The sequence below is a fragment of the Thunnus thynnus genome, chromosome 7, assembly GCF_963924715.1.
Source record: "Thunnus thynnus chromosome 7, fThuThy2.1, whole genome shotgun sequence".
In the NCBI taxonomy this organism is placed as follows: Eukaryota; Metazoa; Chordata; class Actinopteri; order Scombriformes; family Scombridae; genus Thunnus; species Thunnus thynnus.
Window position 1 is genome coordinate 29,624,519 of NC_089523.1, and position 17,078 is coordinate 29,641,596.

Consider the following 17,078-nt stretch of genomic DNA (forward strand, 5'->3'; position numbering starts at 1 on the left):
TTGTCCTTTTCCTGACATCTCAGTAGATTTCCTGTGAGGTTTGTACTCTAAACTCATACAAAAATACAATATGCTTGTCTTGTGTTCTTGAATTCTTTCAAGCAAATGTACAAGATTACAGTAATGGTTAACTGCTTTCCTCAAGCCTACGTGACCTGAGAGCACACTCATAACTGTGAGCAGTTTCCTTATGAAGTGAAGTGTGCTTCAAGGTGAATTGCAGCCTAGAATTAAGTGACAGAGCATTGAAATGTCTTTGAGATTGATACTAAAAATGTGAGAAGTGATTTCTCACTTGTATTGTGTGATGTTACTATAGCTGAAGCTTCATACAAGGATCAGATCATAATTTTTCAAGTCTGTCTTAAACAGTCAGGAGCCCAAATTAACATTAAAACATGTTTTTCTTGCTGTAATCATTCCTCCTGTTCATACTGACCATTAGAAGATCCCTTCATAATACACTTAAAATGTAAGTGATGGGGGATAAAATCCACAGTCCTCCTCCTGTGCAAAAATGTATTTAAAAGTTTATCTGCAGCTAATATGAAGCTTCCGTTGTCCAAATGAGTCAAATCAAGTAGATGTAGTCCTTAGTTCCTCTTTTTATTAATATACTTCCACCACAGCTCAACAGGGAAACACTGTCAGAGGAAACACAAAGAGGGAATTAGAAGCTAGAAACACTGTAAATGTGTCAGATATCCACTTGATATGACTAACTCAGACTGCTGAAGCCTCATATAAGCTTCACATTAACTTTTTAATGACTGTGTGGACACACTGTGGATTTTGGCCTCCATCACTTACACTGAAAGCACATTTGAAGGATCTTTTAATAGTCAGTATGAACAGGAGGAATGATTACAGTGAGGAAAACCTCTTTCACTGCTACTATGGACATCTGACTGTTGCTTTAAGACACTTGAAAAATTGTGTCCGTTAAATTCTTGGATTAATGATCAAATTAATGAATAAACCTTGGCTTAATGTGTGCAGGACAGGAGTCTGTTTCCTGGTTAAATTTTGTGTCTCTTCAATATATTTTCCCTCTCAAGAGGAAATGTTTTCTTTCTCTCTGTTGTTTAGCACAGCTTGAGTTTAAAATAACTTGATTTACTTCTATATATCTTTCCATCTTGTCTGGTAGCTCAGGCAGCACCAACAAGCAACAAATCTCAACTGAGTCATGTTTAATAATGAAAATACAGCACAATTTCATTTTCACATTTTATTAAAAACATCAGTTTAGGTGAACAGCCCTCTTTAAAAAGTCTACATACAGTATCTGGGCATTCTGCCCTCAATTTCAAAATATAACAATTAAAATAAAAGTAAATAAAATAACTGCCATGGCAGTACACTAATATACCATTAGTAAATTGTCAAATATAACATTAAATTACTTATCTTGTTAACGAAATATGCCATTTATAAATAGTTTGAGACTATAGTCTAGCTATTCAGAAAAGGACATTGGCAGATTAAGCAACTTTAATCCATAAACAGCATATAAATGTACAAAAACCTGACAAACAGGCATCACGTGCTTCCTCAAACAATTCATCTCAGCGTTTCTTTTGTCACATTTCAGCAGTGTTGGCTTAAATGCTGGGTCAACATATAGGAAGGCCGGTTAGGTTACAGTTAAAAACACCTTTTTCCTATGTGTTGTTCATTTAAAACAATAAAACAGTACAATAACGGTACATTTAAATAACTGCACTTACGGGGTTCAAAAGGGACAATCTGGCTAAAATCTTACCTGTAATTTTACCATTATAAAATAATAATAAATACAGAGTAAAACACAAACCACATGCTCACATGACTGACACTTAACGATGCATATTATTAACAAAAGTGCAATGATTCAGATGTAAACCAGACAAAACTTTTAGACCCACTAAAACAAACAGGAAATGACGTACTGATAAGTGAACGACTGTTGATAAGGTGGAAGTGAGCACCGTTCATACTCCATCAGCCAATATGGCTGATACTGCAGCACGATGCTGAACGCCCACCAGGACTGATCAAAAAAACATTATGTCTCTACAACAGAAGTGGTTGTGACTTCAAATGTGACACCTACAGCGTCTCTGTACTGTCACATGCAATAATAGTACTGTAAAGGCTCTTTGAATAAAAGCTTCTACTTAAAAGAAATTAAAAGCTCCTTCTGAACGTGACTTTGTGCCTGTTGCCATGACAGAACACCCACGTGTTGACTGTGCGCTTCCTGAGCTACAGCTGCGCTCAGACTCGCTTCTCTGACAGGAAACGTTTGAGAGACAAACAAATTCAAGTTCCAGTTTCAGCCTTCACATGGGACATGGTTTGGCACTCAGCTGTTTGAGAGGCATTGATAGTTGTGCTTCATTTAAATCAATATTCAAGCAGTTTACTACTAATACAGGATACATGAATGAAATGGGAATCTCACAATGGAAAACTGAAGGATACCAAGAGTAACCCAGATAAATAGAACTTTCAAGACTTCTGTAGACACTTGAAATTTCATTGAACTCATCACTGAACTCAATACTGGTTCTTCAGGATTTCTTCTTCAGGTCAAACTACCTGATACCATAAAAAATATGCATATTTGATCATTTAAAACCATATTTTTTCTTATTGTTTGAAATCCTGACCAGATATCAAACCATCTGATATCATGCCCTTGTTATAACTCATTGATAAATATGAGGTTAAAGGATTTCTTCACAGAAGATCTGACCTATTATATTAGTGTTTCAACCGTTCTCTTTTCAACACCAGCCAAATCACATTCTCTCAGAACTCACATTAACATTTTCACTTTCAGAACACTATCAGCATCAGTTGAGCTTTGCTCCACTGAACTGCCTGGCTTCAAGCTGCTGCACGCTCGAAGCGACGAAGCGTTACTTGAAGCTGTGATGCATTTGACAACTTTCAGGGCAACACTGTTGAAGGAAACCGAAGTAAAAATATTTAACACTTCATTATGCACTGACTCACTGCTTAGCAGTTAAAAGACACAGCCTTGTCTGGCTTACTACCCACGTAGTTCTCAGTGTAACTTGACCTCCCTCATTGCCGTGTAACAAAAACTTTTCATGTTGCACAAAAACTTGCCAAAAGCATCACAGTTCCTCCTCATGCAAGCCCACATGGGGAGCATTTTCTGTCTTAGACATCAACCATTTTTACATTTCTAGAGCATTCTTACTACTTTCTAAAGCCCATAATTAACTATTTCTTGAGTAGTATAAAAAAAAGTAAATCAGGCCATTTGCTATTAGAATCTGTAGGAATCTGCATTTCAGTTTTTGTTCAAGTTGCTTCTTGTGGAAGTGGATTTCTTACAGTATGATGAGACTATCAGGACTCCACCAGGATCTCCATCAGATGCTCCAGCTCAAGTCCTTCTCTCATATGATTCTGACCAGAGAAGGGAGAGGATGGCGGTGAAGAGAGAGAAGGCGAGTTGGATGAGAAAGACGATGGGCTGAATGAGGCAAATGAAGGCAGGCACTTTAGATTCTGGTTGAGAGAGAGAGAGAAGGGGTGCGAGGGGGATGATGGGGGAGAGAAAGGCGGCAGGTATCGTAGGAGATCATCCCCAGCTGGGTATCCACCTCCACTGCCTCTCAGCCCAAGTATACCCATGTCCCTCTCCAGCAGGGAGGTGTCTATATCCTGGAACAGATCCTCCACAGTGAGATCACTGAGGTAGCTGGACCTCATCACCTCCATGCTGGTCTCCCGTACCCTGCACTCCTCCGGCTGCTCCCAGCTGCCCCCGTAGCCTCTGACCCCCTGTTTCATCCATGCCACACCTCCCTCAGAGAACCCAGACAGGTTCTCCAAGGACCTGAGAGGTGTCCGCGGAGCTGCCTGTTGGCTTCCGTCGATGGTAGAGTCCAGTGCGGTGAGGATGGAGGAAACGGCAGCTGAAAGAGAGAAATCAGGATCGGTGGACATCGATCCCCAGTCCTCATCATCTTCTTGTACACACATCGATGTACTTGAGTAGCAGCTTGCTGGAGACATACCTGTGGCGCAATTTGATGAAACCAGGTGACAGTTGGGAAGAGCTGACTGACTATTAGCAACCATGAATGCCGAGTGATGTTTTGCTGCAGCAACCCCTTGGAAAATACTCTCCTGCTCCCTCGTCTGCAGCACAGATGAAGAACTACAAGGTGGCAGCGGCAGCTCTACAGAGGGTGCCCTGCAAGCTTCCAGACTGATCTGCCGCAGTGTGTTGGCTATCAGAACGGACCGCCGCAGGCTGGGCTCGGGTAGCTCCTGACCACGCTGATACTTGCTCAGGGAAACTGAGAACACAAACTGGCGCTGGCTCTCCCAGGCAAGGCTGCTCCTGTCTGAAACCTCCACCTCCTCAGGTGGGAGTTTACGCTTCTGACCCTTCATGATCATCTTTACACTGCGAAGGAAGGCAGGAAACGTTAAGTCAATTTGCATGTGGCTAAAAAAAATAATCTGTTGCCGACATTTTGTAGTTGATCCATATCTCAGTTCTGCCCTTAGTACAGGAATGAGGTATTTTAGAAACTCAAAACTTTCACATTCCTGCAGATGAGAGAAATAATAACAAATGTGTGTGACAAAGATGTGATAAACAGACATTTGATAAAATTAGTGCTGAAACAAGGAGTTTCTTAACAGTAAATTAATCAATTTGCATAAAGCTGCAGTCATAGATTGCTAGAGGAAACGTTAAATGTTTTAAAGGTAAATTGCCTGTATTACTACATAAACATCAAAGGAAAAAAACTAAATCAGACACTTCATTAGGACATGTTATTCTTCGGTTTGATTAAATACATGTACTGTACCGTGTTTATTACAATTTTACAAGATTTTTTGAAAGAACCGCACTTAGTTAATAGAGCTAATTAAATCTGTGCTACTGTTAAAACACGAATACGGTATTTTATCATTAAAATAACGCCGTTAATTAGTTTTATTCGTTCATCAAACTTCTCCATGAACACTAACGTTAGCTAAGACACACAGTTAGCTCGCAATGTGGGGGTTGCACCTTCAGTTTCGTCGTGGAGGGAAAAAGAAACAGACTCGACCGAGCAATCTGAGTAATATGGAGCCAAAATGAACTGATATAATAATCTTTGACTAACGAGACGAACACGAGCAACGTTAACCACAAACAGATTACCTTTAAACACAGATTGAAAGTAAGAAAAAACAACAGACCCGTTGGTTCACTTCCCGTTTCTCGGAAAGTTCAGTCGATGTCGCTGCTGTTGGTTAACTTCTGTTTTCTTGCCTCCTCTTTGAGTCAAATAACAAATTTTAAAATAACACGTTTTACTTGACTTATTAGCTATTTTGGCTTAAAACGGTTAACGTTACAACTTAAGTTTCGAGAGCCAACCCACTCAGTCTTCTCCCGCCCGTGATTTTAAGTTTTTCGCCAAAAGGTGGGGGCTGGATGTAGCGAAGGGCATTATGGGTAGTTAAATTTATGCGTCACATGACACGTTCGGCTCTAAATGGTAACCCTAGAGTAGCGAAACTCTCGCGAGCCGCTCCAAAATATTCTTATATCGCTGTTTGATGACGTGACAACACTAAGGTTAAGGTCTGATTAGGTTGAGACACAAAAACCACTTGGTTAGGGTTAGGGAAAGATCCTGGTTTGGGTTAAAATGATCACTTGAAACGTGGTGTGGGTTAAAGTTAGTACTTCCTTACAAATCTCGCGAGAGTTTCGAAAATCTAGGGTTACCATATAGACACGACCGTCAGACTATAATTTGACATTACAAAACCGGATCAAATACATGCCAAACAATTTATATTGCAGACATAATAGTCATATCCCTATTAATATCATATGTAGACCTGTAAATTTACTCCTGCCCTGATCAACTGTCACCCAGACCGGATTTTCAAGCTTCTAATTATGTAATTTGCATAGCACTAATTCCTAAATGATTACATCACCGACAGAAGAGGGATGCCCATCCGCATATTGTCTTTGAATAGAAAAGTAGGGCAGATAGCAGCTGGTGATTAATGTGTATGTGTGTAAAACTCTACAAAAGCTGTTTCCAGTCAGCGTGTGTTACCTCATGTTTAAGGTAAAGTTACCGTAAGAAAAGAAAACTGCTGTCAAAATGCACAAAATGTAGAACCGATCAATAAATCTCCCGGTCCGAGAGATTTTAAAATGTACATTTCATTGACGATTTCAATACGACGAGTATCAGAGAGCGAAAATGAGAGGAAAAACTCCTGAGCCTTCACATGTACACGTCCACAGGAAAGGTAATTTAACATTAAATAAATGTGCGGTTGTTTAAATGAGTGTTATTTCAGGCTGGCAGCGATATTTACCTGAGAGGAGAGCAGCGGCGGTCTGTACACAACAACTTCTTCTATCGTAAGCCCCCAAAATGTCAAAGTTCACAGTTTCAATTTAAATTCCACTACCCGACTTTTCACCACATGAAGCACCAGCCTACCAGCCAGCGAGTCAACTTTGAAAAACAGCTTTAGCTCCTCCTCGGCCTGTTTATTGGACGGCTGAGGAAAAACATAAAGCTACATGAACACAAAACCACTTCCTCTAAGTTCTTTCTAAATAAAAATCCATATTGGTATACATCTGTTGAACATTTAAATGAATACGATCCAGACCTGCAACAACCATTGTTTTCATTAATCTGTCGATTATTTTCTCTTTTAATCAATTAGCTGCTTGGTCCATAAAATGTTAGAGAATGGTGAAAGCCGAAGGTGCAACCTCAAATGTCCCGATGAACAGTCCACAACCCAAAGATATTCAGTTTATTGTCATAGAAGACTACAGAAACCAGAAAATAGTCACATTTAAGAAGCTGAAATCAGAGAATTTAATATTTGGTAACAAATCAATTAATTGATTAATCGTTGCAGCTCTATCAAAAACTATATCATATAGGATAATAAAATATGATTTTGTTTTTATATTTTATTACCTAACAATACATTCGAATTTAATTGACATATGTGTTGTGAAATATCTTTATTGATCCATTATACCGGTTTTTGTATCGAGCATCCATTTAATAGATCATTTGTAGGAAATGGTTCACATTCCTTTGAGTACTTTTAAGTCAACTTACTCAAAGTCCTTTTTGTGTTATTTTCATCTTCGAGGCAAAATGTAAGATGTTTTTCAAGATCCAGGAACATCTGATGTACTGAATGTATAAAAGTGGTATCAATTGTTAAAAGACGCAGCAACACTTGTTCTCGATCCTTGACAAAGATTTAACATTTCCGGTATAATGCTGGCTCTCATTGGTCAACTTGACACATCTCTGTGAGAGGGAGTTGCACAACAGCTACATATGTCACTCATCTGACTGACTGGTTGTCCTCTAGAGGGACAGACTGGTATGAGGCGAGCTGTTAATGGGAGACAGAGCAACAAGACAAGTGGTCCCTCAAGTTTTCATAACAAACGAAAAAGTCTCACATTTAAACAGAGATAAGTTCCAGTTCTTAACGTGCTGTGACTCAGTCCACTCTGTCCCAATGTACTCACTCAAATGTAACTGAAAAACATTGTTTCTAATCCTGCATCCAATTGTGTTGATTTACAGCCACATCATGATCTTCCTGTTTCGTTATTATATTGGTTTTTTTTATTGTTGTGTCATTAACATTTAAGTACCCTATAATAACTGAGGAGGTTTTTTCCCCATATATATAACTTTTTTTGTGTCCATTCTGAAATCAATTTACTTTTAAAATAAGTAGTGTTCAATTTAAATATAGGTGAGAATCATTACATAGCCGGCAGATTTGCTAGTTCATCTTAATATGAAGAAATAAACATTCTGATAAAGAAAAGATGGGACACTCAGTTTTAGAAGGATTGGTCTCTGATCAAATCTACCTGAGTAAATGTTAAAGTCGTGTGTAAGAAGAGCCACTTTAGGACTTTAACTGGTAGTTTAAGACTAGTAGAGTAATCTGACATCATTCTAATAATATTCAAGTCATCAGAGTACACTATTCACCCTTGATCAACCATTACTTCTGTTACTTATTACATAAGAATATTGTGTAACTATATTGGAAAAGCACTACGCAATTGTATTATTGTAATCGTTATGTCATTCTAACAACAAATGGCCTGCAGCTATGCTCATTCACATGAGACTTCACTCTTTCCAGGCAACTTTTTATACAATAAAGTCTTTTATTTTCAAACGGGTATAAAGAGCGTCAGGAAGTATCATATGACAAACATTCGATGATGGGGAACAAATCCTACAATATCAAATGTTGTTGATGTTAAAAGAAAGATTTGATGTAAAGTGATGTAAACAGCTCACAGCTAAAGCAGCAGTACAGGTTTGGCACTTAAAATGTCTCCTATGTCAGCTGGTGTTAGATTAAAATTAGTATAAAAATATAACAATGTCAGATAAGAGTTGCTCAGTTATAATCATACAAGACAAAAGGATTAGTGGTTTATCAAAACAAGAAAACTAATACTGTGAATCTACACAGATATTATTCCTTCATTTATCTGTAATTCTCAGCATACAAGAAATATTTTCTCTGCAGTGTGTTTCGGTGGAAATAAAGGAAGAATTATTTGTACTCTCCCCACAGTCCCACTGTCTTGCCATCCCACTCTGAGGTGGACAGACATTTGACGAAGAAATGTCCCAGGTCGTGTTTAGATATGGCTCTTCCTCTCAGCATGTTCTCTGCCGTTGCGTAACGCTCTGTCAGAGGAAGATCGCCTGGAGAGACGCAGACAAGCAGACGATTAAAATAAAATAACTAGTCAAAGATGGGATACAGACACAAATCTCACAGTAATGTTGGAAATGAAGGAAAACAACATTAAAAACAATGTTGGAGCTACCTTGCACATTGTGTTTGAAGATACATATAGAAGATATAGCATATATATAGCATATAGCAAGATACATAGATACATAAGATATTAAAACTTATGTTTGTTTCTTAGGTTTTAATGTAGATCATGAAAAAGTGCAACCATAAAAAGGTTGGATCAGCATTGGCTTTACTTCCTGCAGTAATTTAGGGGAATTTCTCTTGTTTGCAGTGAAACTCTCAGTTTCTACTTCCTACTGACCACCGATGTGAGGAGGCATGACGGCCACGTAGTCCAGTCCAGACGTCTTCAGCACTGTGTACATCCTGTCATGGTCCTCTGTCACAGGAACCAGACGGGGAGGCACTTTAGAGCGATCCCACAGCAAGAAGGCTGGGAGGGAGAAGGATAAAGATGAAAAAAATGTTATATGCATGTAGTATGAGTTGAGAATAGCAGGAAAAAACAGATTTAATTGAGTCAGTGGGATTAAGTTAAGAGACGAGGAGAAGAAACAGACAGAAAAACCCATGTGAAGAGGAAGGAGTGGAAATGAATGTCTCAGTAAGGTTTACTTCCAGTGTCTCATTTGCACTGATGTCTGTTAAATAAACCTATATTTACTTCCATTTTCTCTAGTTTTAATTTTTTATTATCAGTGCTGCGACAGAAAAATACATAAGATACAGTATATATTGTATATGTGAGATTTTAATACTTCTTAATGCACTGCTCATCTGAAGCCAACAGAGGCTTAAAAACAGAAAAAGAATATTTCCCGGATCAGCCACGAAACACAAACTTTGACCACTTCCAGCACTTTGTTATCATTTTTATTACAGTGAGTCATACCTGACATGCAGCCAATAACTTTGCGGATCCCGCGAGCCTTCATGGCTTCCACAATGTTCTTGGTGCCTTCAGACATCATGCTGGTCGGGCCTGAGAACACAGATCAGAGCTGATCAGACTCTTTCTTTACTTCACCTTACCTTACTTTATATTATATTACTTCACCTTATCTTACCTTATCTTCCTTTACCTTACTTTACCTTATTCACTCACGTACATACTTACTGAGGAAAGTTACTAAATAGTCCAAAAGTGTGCTTAGGCACAGTTAGAGCCAAGTACAGTGTTTCCACAGGCTGAACTTATACATTCACTGCACTGTATCACAGATTGCAGAGGAAAGTACACACATGGAAAATATAATATTAATGTGTTCATCAATTATTTAAAACTGAAGGGGACTGTTCTGTTACTGACTGACATTTTTAAATGCACTGTTAGTAAAGCTTTTTTTCTTTTACAGCGTTACTGTTTTCCATGACTAAACTTTTTTTTTCACCTTTTTGTGAACTCTTGCTTGTTTCCATGTTGTCTGAATGTTTAGTATTATGTGTTAGTTGATTGTCTACAATTAAACATTAGTAATTTATTGAAAAAATATAGAAATCATGAACATTTTCTTTAGTGTAATATTGTAAATGCTGTGTACCGGTGTATTTCAGATTGTGTCACACTGTTACAATGGTGACACATTTAAAGTGTTAAATGTCACATAAGGTTATGTGTTGTCAAAGTCTTATGGCAACCTCTAGTGAATGTTTTATATCATTACACCATTAAAAACTACAACCCTGAATCTGAACAACACCAGTTATATAAGGAAATGTGAACTTTATCAATCAATTCCAAGAAAAATTGTGCAGTTGACCAGTCAGTGTAAACATGTGACAAGAGCCCAAAACAACCACAGCAAGAGGAACACTTTGCAATATTAGGAAAGAAAATTCAAAACTGCAGAAAAAAAATATCCAAATCATGTATGAAAATCTAAGAATTGCAGACTGCAAACACCAGAAAACAGGTAAAGTGATGCAAATTTGAAACTAAACTGAGCTGACTCAAACTTGCACTGTGTTTTCATCTCTTATAATGTTTTCTTGTGTTTCTTTCTTCAAACTGTGGAGCCTTACTGAGGTCGTTCCTGGTGCCCAGGATGATGATAACAGCGTCCTGGCCCTCCAGAGTCTTCTTCACGTCATCTTTGTTCAGTACGTCTCCCACCACCACCCTGGATGCCTTGTGGTCAGCAGGCAGCTTGGCAGGGTCCCGCACCAGCACGGTCACACTGTACCCTGAGGAAGGAAACATGGAAATGAAACAGATCCAATACATGAACTTCATCATCATCATAATATTCCCAGATATTAAATAAATGCCCTTAAACCCAGTGTAGTATAAAATACAGTTGTATTGTATCTTGGCAAAGATTAACATCTGTAGTGACTGTGCAGCCTAGAGCTATTTTAGGTAACCTGTATCGCTTAACACTGTGGTTATATTGCCTAACTTTGCAGGATTTCACCTTCAGTCTACAATCTTATGACATTTTCCATCAAGGTCATGCAAAAGAGGAAGTGTACAGACATTTTTTACACTATTCAGATCCAGCCTTTATTTCCCAAAATGCCTTCCAGCCAAAGAGTGTCAGCGTGTCTCTTTGGTGAACATAGCAAGGTTTGCATTAAAATTCAACAGGACGACGTAATTCAAATTATATTCCTGTCAAACTGGAACTGCATGAAATAGTCTTTTTCAGAAGTTCCTATAATTACTTTGCCAGTTTTGTGACCCCGCCCCTCCTGTGCACTTTGTGATCCCACCCCTCCTGTACAGGCGAGATAGTGAACAGCTTTCTACTATCAGCTCTCTATGTCACAGCCAGCTGTGACTCAGCACATTGCTGACATGTAACGTCTAACATGACTCAACAGTTCTTTGCCCGTGATGAACCGTAATGGACAAGGAAATGAAAATGCTGATCAATCAAATGAAGCATATGACACACTGTAATGTGTTTACGTGAGTGTGCAAGTTTATGGTTTTGAAACTCTTTATGGATTTAAAAACGTTAGGGTTTGAGATCTGACCCTAAATCTAATTGCCTAATTCAAATGTTAATTTATCAATACATAATATTACAATCAGTAATTAGAGGATCTGACATATTTCTAAATCTAAATTTATTTATGAGAATATGAAAAAGTTCAAGCTCTGAAATGAGTTGATTAAGTTAAATCAGATTAAATTTGATGCAATTGTCTAAAGTGTCAATGAAAGTGGGTTAGTTAATGACACAATCAAATATCACAATAATTTTGATCAATGATATGGACATATGTTAACATAGTGACCTGGTGCTGCCAGAAGATTAATTAATTAATTAATTAACACACAAAGACATTTTGAGAAAGAAAGTTATGACTGAATTCAGTAATTTATAAGACATTAAGCTCTAAATCTACAGTTTGACACTGTGGAGTCTAAACTTTTCTGTCATTTTATTATGAATCATTATCATTAATCATCAGCTGTTAAGCCATTATTAACCAGAACTACAAAATAGACCTTTACATGACAGAGACTCTCATGACTTCAGGTTTATCTCCCTTTTTAACCCCTATAAGTGGGCTGATAACTAATCCTGATCCATGACACTGTCTATCAGCTCTGTTATCAACAGATAAAGTGACGCTCTGACAAGAACACACACGAACTTTCTTCTCTCTGTGCCTCAAACTCCATTTGTTGAAATAACAATGATAGGTTGCTACTCCTACAGTGACCTCCCGGGACCCATCATGGACCCCGGTTTGTTTCTGATACGGTTTGATTACCAAACTGTCACCGACACAGCTGTAATACTCTATTCCTCTCATTCCTCACCTGCAGCCACCGCTTGCGGGAGAGTCGCCAGCCCGGTCATTCCCGTAGCTCCAAATATCGCGACGTTTTTAATGGAGTCCGACATTATTTGTAATAAGCGAGGTTTGCTGAACAGTGACAGCTTGTTGATCTGACTGCGGCTTGTCCCTACTAGAGGGTACTCTCACTTATAAATCACATTTGACCTGTGTAGAGAGGCGCTTCCGCAGCTCAGGCTCCTCCTCCTACACACATGCACACACAGTTAAAGGAGCCCTGCTGCTCGGATACCCCTGTTATATACATGTACATTCACCTCTATGCATCATCATACTACTCAGACATGTAGTTCACTTTGTTGATTTCTACCACCAACCCTGAAATTTCTTTAAAGTCTTTTTGTTTTTGAAACGGTGGCCAATATAATTTCATATTAATCCAAATATGAGATTCCCCAATGCCTCAGCTCTCTCACTTCAAAGTATCTGAATTTAAATGTAAAAACTTAGTGAAATACATAAAGACTTGAATGCAGTTATAGCAAAGAAACACTGCTAATTGGTTGGAATATTTGTTTAATATTAGTCCACACCTGGATATGACTGCTGTGTTAATGGACAGGCTATGAGATGGTGCAAAAGTGTGGCAGATGGCTCTTTAGCAGAAGATGTAAAAAAAAAAAAAAAAAAAAAAAAAAGTTCAATTCATTTCTTCAAAATTTACAATTTGACTTCTAATATGGCAAATACACACATTGCCACTGAGATGTCCCTGTTGTTTCTGGAGACAATTTTTGTAAGATTTTCACTAAAATGTCTCACTTTATTCTATCATCATTTCCAAATAATTTTCCTGAAAAATGTTTTAAATGAATTGGTACTAATTATTGGATAAAATGCAGATGATATAGTTATTTTTGGTTAGAGTATAGTTGTTGTTTTATGTTTTTTTATGATTGGTTACGTGCATGTTTCAATACAGAATCCACATCTATCTACAAAACTCTTCACACAGTCAACTTTACCGACACACCACAGTTCATTTTACACACAAAAGCATATTCTTCCAGTAGACACTAAAAATAACAACAGGCAACACATGATGCATCTTTTTTTGGATGCATCAGTCTTTGAAGCAGTAAATCACTGTGATCTCTAGTTTTTTTATTGTGTATATGTTGTTTTTAATTGTTGATAGTGTAAGAAATTTGTATATTGTGTAAACAAACTTTTTTAAATCACAAAATACAGTAAGATTTGTACCTCTCTATAGAGTGTGCTATAATGTATTCTACAGGAACCAGTCATAGAAATGCAGCAGGAAAGGTTTCAGTGGGGTTTATTTTTTGACATTTTCTCTTGTTTTTTGGTAGAATATAGATGTATTTCAGTGTAGTTATGATTTGGCAAATTGCTGTCCACATGAATACGTGTTAGTTTTTGAACATAAACTGAAGAGTTTTGAAGTGAGTATGTAAACATTTGCAAAATGGATGCAGATCCACAGAGATTTGTTGGTTATTTGTGTTTGAGTGAGAAAACTGTTCAGGAAAGACATTGAAGTCACCGAATGTTTTTTGTGTGAAAACAATATAAATGTCGACACAGTTTTATCCATAATTGTTGCTGTTTATGTGTTGACTAAGTCAAGAATTTTGAAGATGTGTACTCGATATTGAACTGTGCATGTAAAAAACTGCAATGAGTAGTTTTTGATTTCCAGAGATAAAAACTGCTCAATTTAAATAAAACTTGTGTAAATAATAATTGGGAGGCATTGGTCTGATGAAATATGGGATCCAATTGGACTAAACAATATCTAGGACACCTGTGACTACATGTGTATCCTGAAATTATAGCTACTATCAGCTTTCAGGACAGTGCTTTACAACAGAAAAGTTGAAGAAAACAGTGACGTAAGGTTTTCTACATATTTAAATTACGACACATCATGGCAGCTTTTGATTGGCTTACAGATGTCGGGCAGCCCCGCCCCCTTCTTCTTCGTGGAGCAGAAGTTTGAAAAAAAAGATGGAGGAACTAAAAAAAGTTGTCCTTTAACTTCCAGAGTCATTAATTAATTGTGAATTATTTAGTTTGTTCATTATTAGTTACACCATTGTGTAACAGCATAAAGTATGTTAAACTTTTGCTATAACAGTAAGTTACTTAATGCTAATGTTGAATAACAGTTCAAAGCTAGTTTTACTGTAAAGCTAGTTAAGCTAACTTAGCATTTCTCACATTTAGTCCGTTAATCGATTAGTCGACTGATGGAAAATTAATTGATGATTTATCTTGATAATCGAAATAATCATTTATGCCAACACTTCTGGTTCCAGCTTCTCAGTTGCGTAGATTTGCTACTTTTGCTGTTTTCATATGACTGTTAACTGAATATTTTGGGGGATTTTGGTCTGTTGGTCGGACAAAACTAGCTAGACATCTGAAGACATCACATCGGTCTGTAAAAAATTACAACAGGCATTTTTCACTCTTATTTGACTTTTCATAGACCAAACAATAATCAGCAGATTATTCGATAATGTAAACAGTCGTTAATTGTATCTCTAGCTAGCTACTTTGAAACTAAGTTAAATAAGGGCAAAACTGATTATAAGCGCACTTTCAAACGGAAGACGAGTCCAACACAGAAATATTTTATTCTTTATTTTTTAATTCTCTATTTTTATTTTTCTATATTAACTACAAGCTCGGAAAATGTTGAACTTTTATATTTTTATGGCTTTAAGTTATGTTTGCTGCACTCAACTGACTGTGTAGCACGTCCTCTCGTGGCTTCTTGCTATAATTGATCACTGACAGTCTCTCTCTCTCTCTCTCTCTCTCTCTCTCTCTCTCTCTCTCTCTCTTTCTCTCTCTCTCACTCTCTCTCTCTCTCTCTCTCTGCTCGCCGCACTGATGCTGACATTTCTCTCCAGCATCACCAGCGGAGAGGAAGAGGAGGAGGAGGAGGAGGAGGAAGGAGAGGTTGGGTCAGGTGGAAACGGGGACCTCTATGGATATCATCTTCAACCTCCACCGGCTCGCATCCTCAGCACCGACAGCATCTCCCGGCCGGCGGTCACCGCTGCAGGCTCACAGCGCCCCTTTTCTGCGCTAAAGCGTTGTATTTCCACGGTACAGACTCCCCGGGCTGCTTCTGTAATTACCCAGACACACCGCTTCCTCCTGTAATAAGGACTAATCGAGGGAAGACCCTGCCGGAATAAAAGCGGAGCGCTAGTCTCCTCCATTGATAAACTACTCTCCTCATCGGTTCAATCCCAACGACGTCTTGCTATAAGAGGAGGACAAAAACCAATCCAAAAAAAAACTAACACTGAAGCTGAAGGTAAGGCCGATAGAAGGACGACAGGATGCTCCTTGTCTCCGTTGGATGTCGTTTTATGTTGTCATTCCCTGTGTGAGAGCAAGGAGTCGAGCTGCATGGTGTTTTTTTCGTTTTTGCAGGGACGCCGGCCTGCATTTGGGTGCAGGGTACTGCAGTGATCCGGCGGGGGGGACGCGCTGTTTCATGTCTTCTGTTTTTTCACCTACATGTGTTACATGATGCATGCCTGGAAAAGTATTTATGCTGCCTGCCAGAGCTGGATATCTAAATTGTGAAAGGATAAATGAGTTGAGAAGGAGAAGCAGAATAGCGGCCTAGTGTATGGGATTATGTTATGTTGCTGCATGTCATACCGGCTTCTTTATTACCTGTAACTTTAAAACGACAGATGTTTATGTAGGTTTCTGGGGCCTTTTGATTGATAAAATGTGCCCCAGTGGAAATAGAAACAGAGTTTGTCAAGTGATAAGTCCCAACAGTAATATAATATATTCCTGCAGGAAGTTAAAGTGTTTCTGTGGTCTCCCTATGTGACCTCAGTACTTTGGAATTTCTGTCCCTTGTGGTTATCAGTTGTTCCTGAGGGGATTTTACTGTTTTATAGGGCAGTAAATTCATATTATCCTTATACTGAATGTTAGAGAGACCAGGCCAGCAGCAGCAGCAGCAGCAGCAGCAGCAGCAGCAGCAGTGCTTGCTTTAGCAACACAAGGAGCAGATGCACTATTCTCTGTCCAGTGTTAATGTGGTGATGTGTGTGTGTGATCACAGCTGCAGTGAAAAGTGGCTGTAACCTCGGGTTTTACATAGAGACTTTCACTGGTTAATGAGTATGGTTATTATTTGTGGTGTTTTGTGGTAAGGCAGGTGTGGGTGAGTTGGCCAGCTTTTGTTAGTTGGTGCAAAGTGTGTGTGTGTGTGTGTGTGTGTGTGGAGGGGGGGGGGGGGGGGGGGGGGGGTGAACAAGAAAGAAAGGAGGATAGTCACAATTAGCAAAGGCTGTTGTCATTTATTCATTTAATGCAATTCTCCTGGTAGATTTACTGACATTATTGAGTCAGTTTGATCTCCTCACTCTTATATTCATCTTGGAGTTCATAGTCATATCTGGTACATGTGTGTGTTACATGGT

At 38.4% G+C, this 17,078-nt stretch overlaps 3 protein-coding genes across 9 annotated transcripts in view; 1 reads left to right on the top strand and 2 right to left on the bottom strand.

Moving 5' to 3' along the window:
* Positions 1 to 1,216: 1,216 nt before the first annotated feature.
* On the bottom strand, positions 1,217 to 8,068 carry sertad3 (SERTA domain containing 3). Of its 3 annotated transcripts, XM_067595413.1 has the most exons (3): positions 5,227 to 6,303; positions 4,041 to 4,435; positions 1,217 to 3,938 (listed from the first exon to the last, which is right to left on the bottom strand). In XM_067595413.1, exons 2-3 carry the CDS (start codon positions 4,426 to 4,428, stop codon positions 3,367 to 3,369), a joined length of 960 nt encoding a protein of 319 aa, XP_067451514.1. In that variant the 5' UTR covers positions 4,429 to 4,435; positions 5,227 to 6,303; the 3' UTR covers positions 1,217 to 3,366. The 3 variants fall into 3 exon arrangements, with proteins under 3 accessions (XP_067451514.1, XP_067451513.1, XP_067451512.1); XM_067595412.1 differs by lacking the exon at positions 5,227 to 6,303 and adding an exon at positions 6,373 to 8,068 and having other exon boundaries at positions 1,217 to 4,435; XM_067595411.1 differs by having other exon boundaries at positions 1,217 to 4,435; positions 5,227 to 6,302.
* Positions 8,069 to 8,207: 139 nt separating this feature from the next.
* blvrb (biliverdin reductase B) lies at positions 8,208 to 12,784 on the bottom strand. The gene is made up of 5 exons (XM_067595414.1): positions 12,614 to 12,784; positions 10,861 to 11,022; positions 9,731 to 9,820; positions 9,140 to 9,271; positions 8,208 to 8,780 (listed from the first exon to the last, which is right to left on the bottom strand). The coding sequence occupies exons 1-5, from the start codon at positions 12,696 to 12,698 to the stop codon at positions 8,626 to 8,628; spliced, it is 624 nt and encodes a 207-aa protein (XP_067451515.1). The 5' UTR covers positions 12,699 to 12,784; the 3' UTR covers positions 8,208 to 8,625.
* Positions 12,785 to 14,593: 1,809 nt separating this feature from the next.
* The window catches only part of LOC137186462 (spectrin beta chain, non-erythrocytic 4-like), an 82,873-nt gene continuing 80,388 nt past the window's right edge, over positions 14,594 to 17,078 (top strand). For all 5 annotated transcript variants that reach the window (XR_010929017.1, XM_067595415.1, XM_067595416.1 and 2 more), the window contains exons 1-2: positions 14,594 to 14,751; positions 15,534 to 15,946. The gene's annotated coding sequence lies outside the window, so the exon portion shown is untranslated. The remainder of the gene's footprint in view (positions 14,752 to 15,533; positions 15,947 to 17,078) is intronic.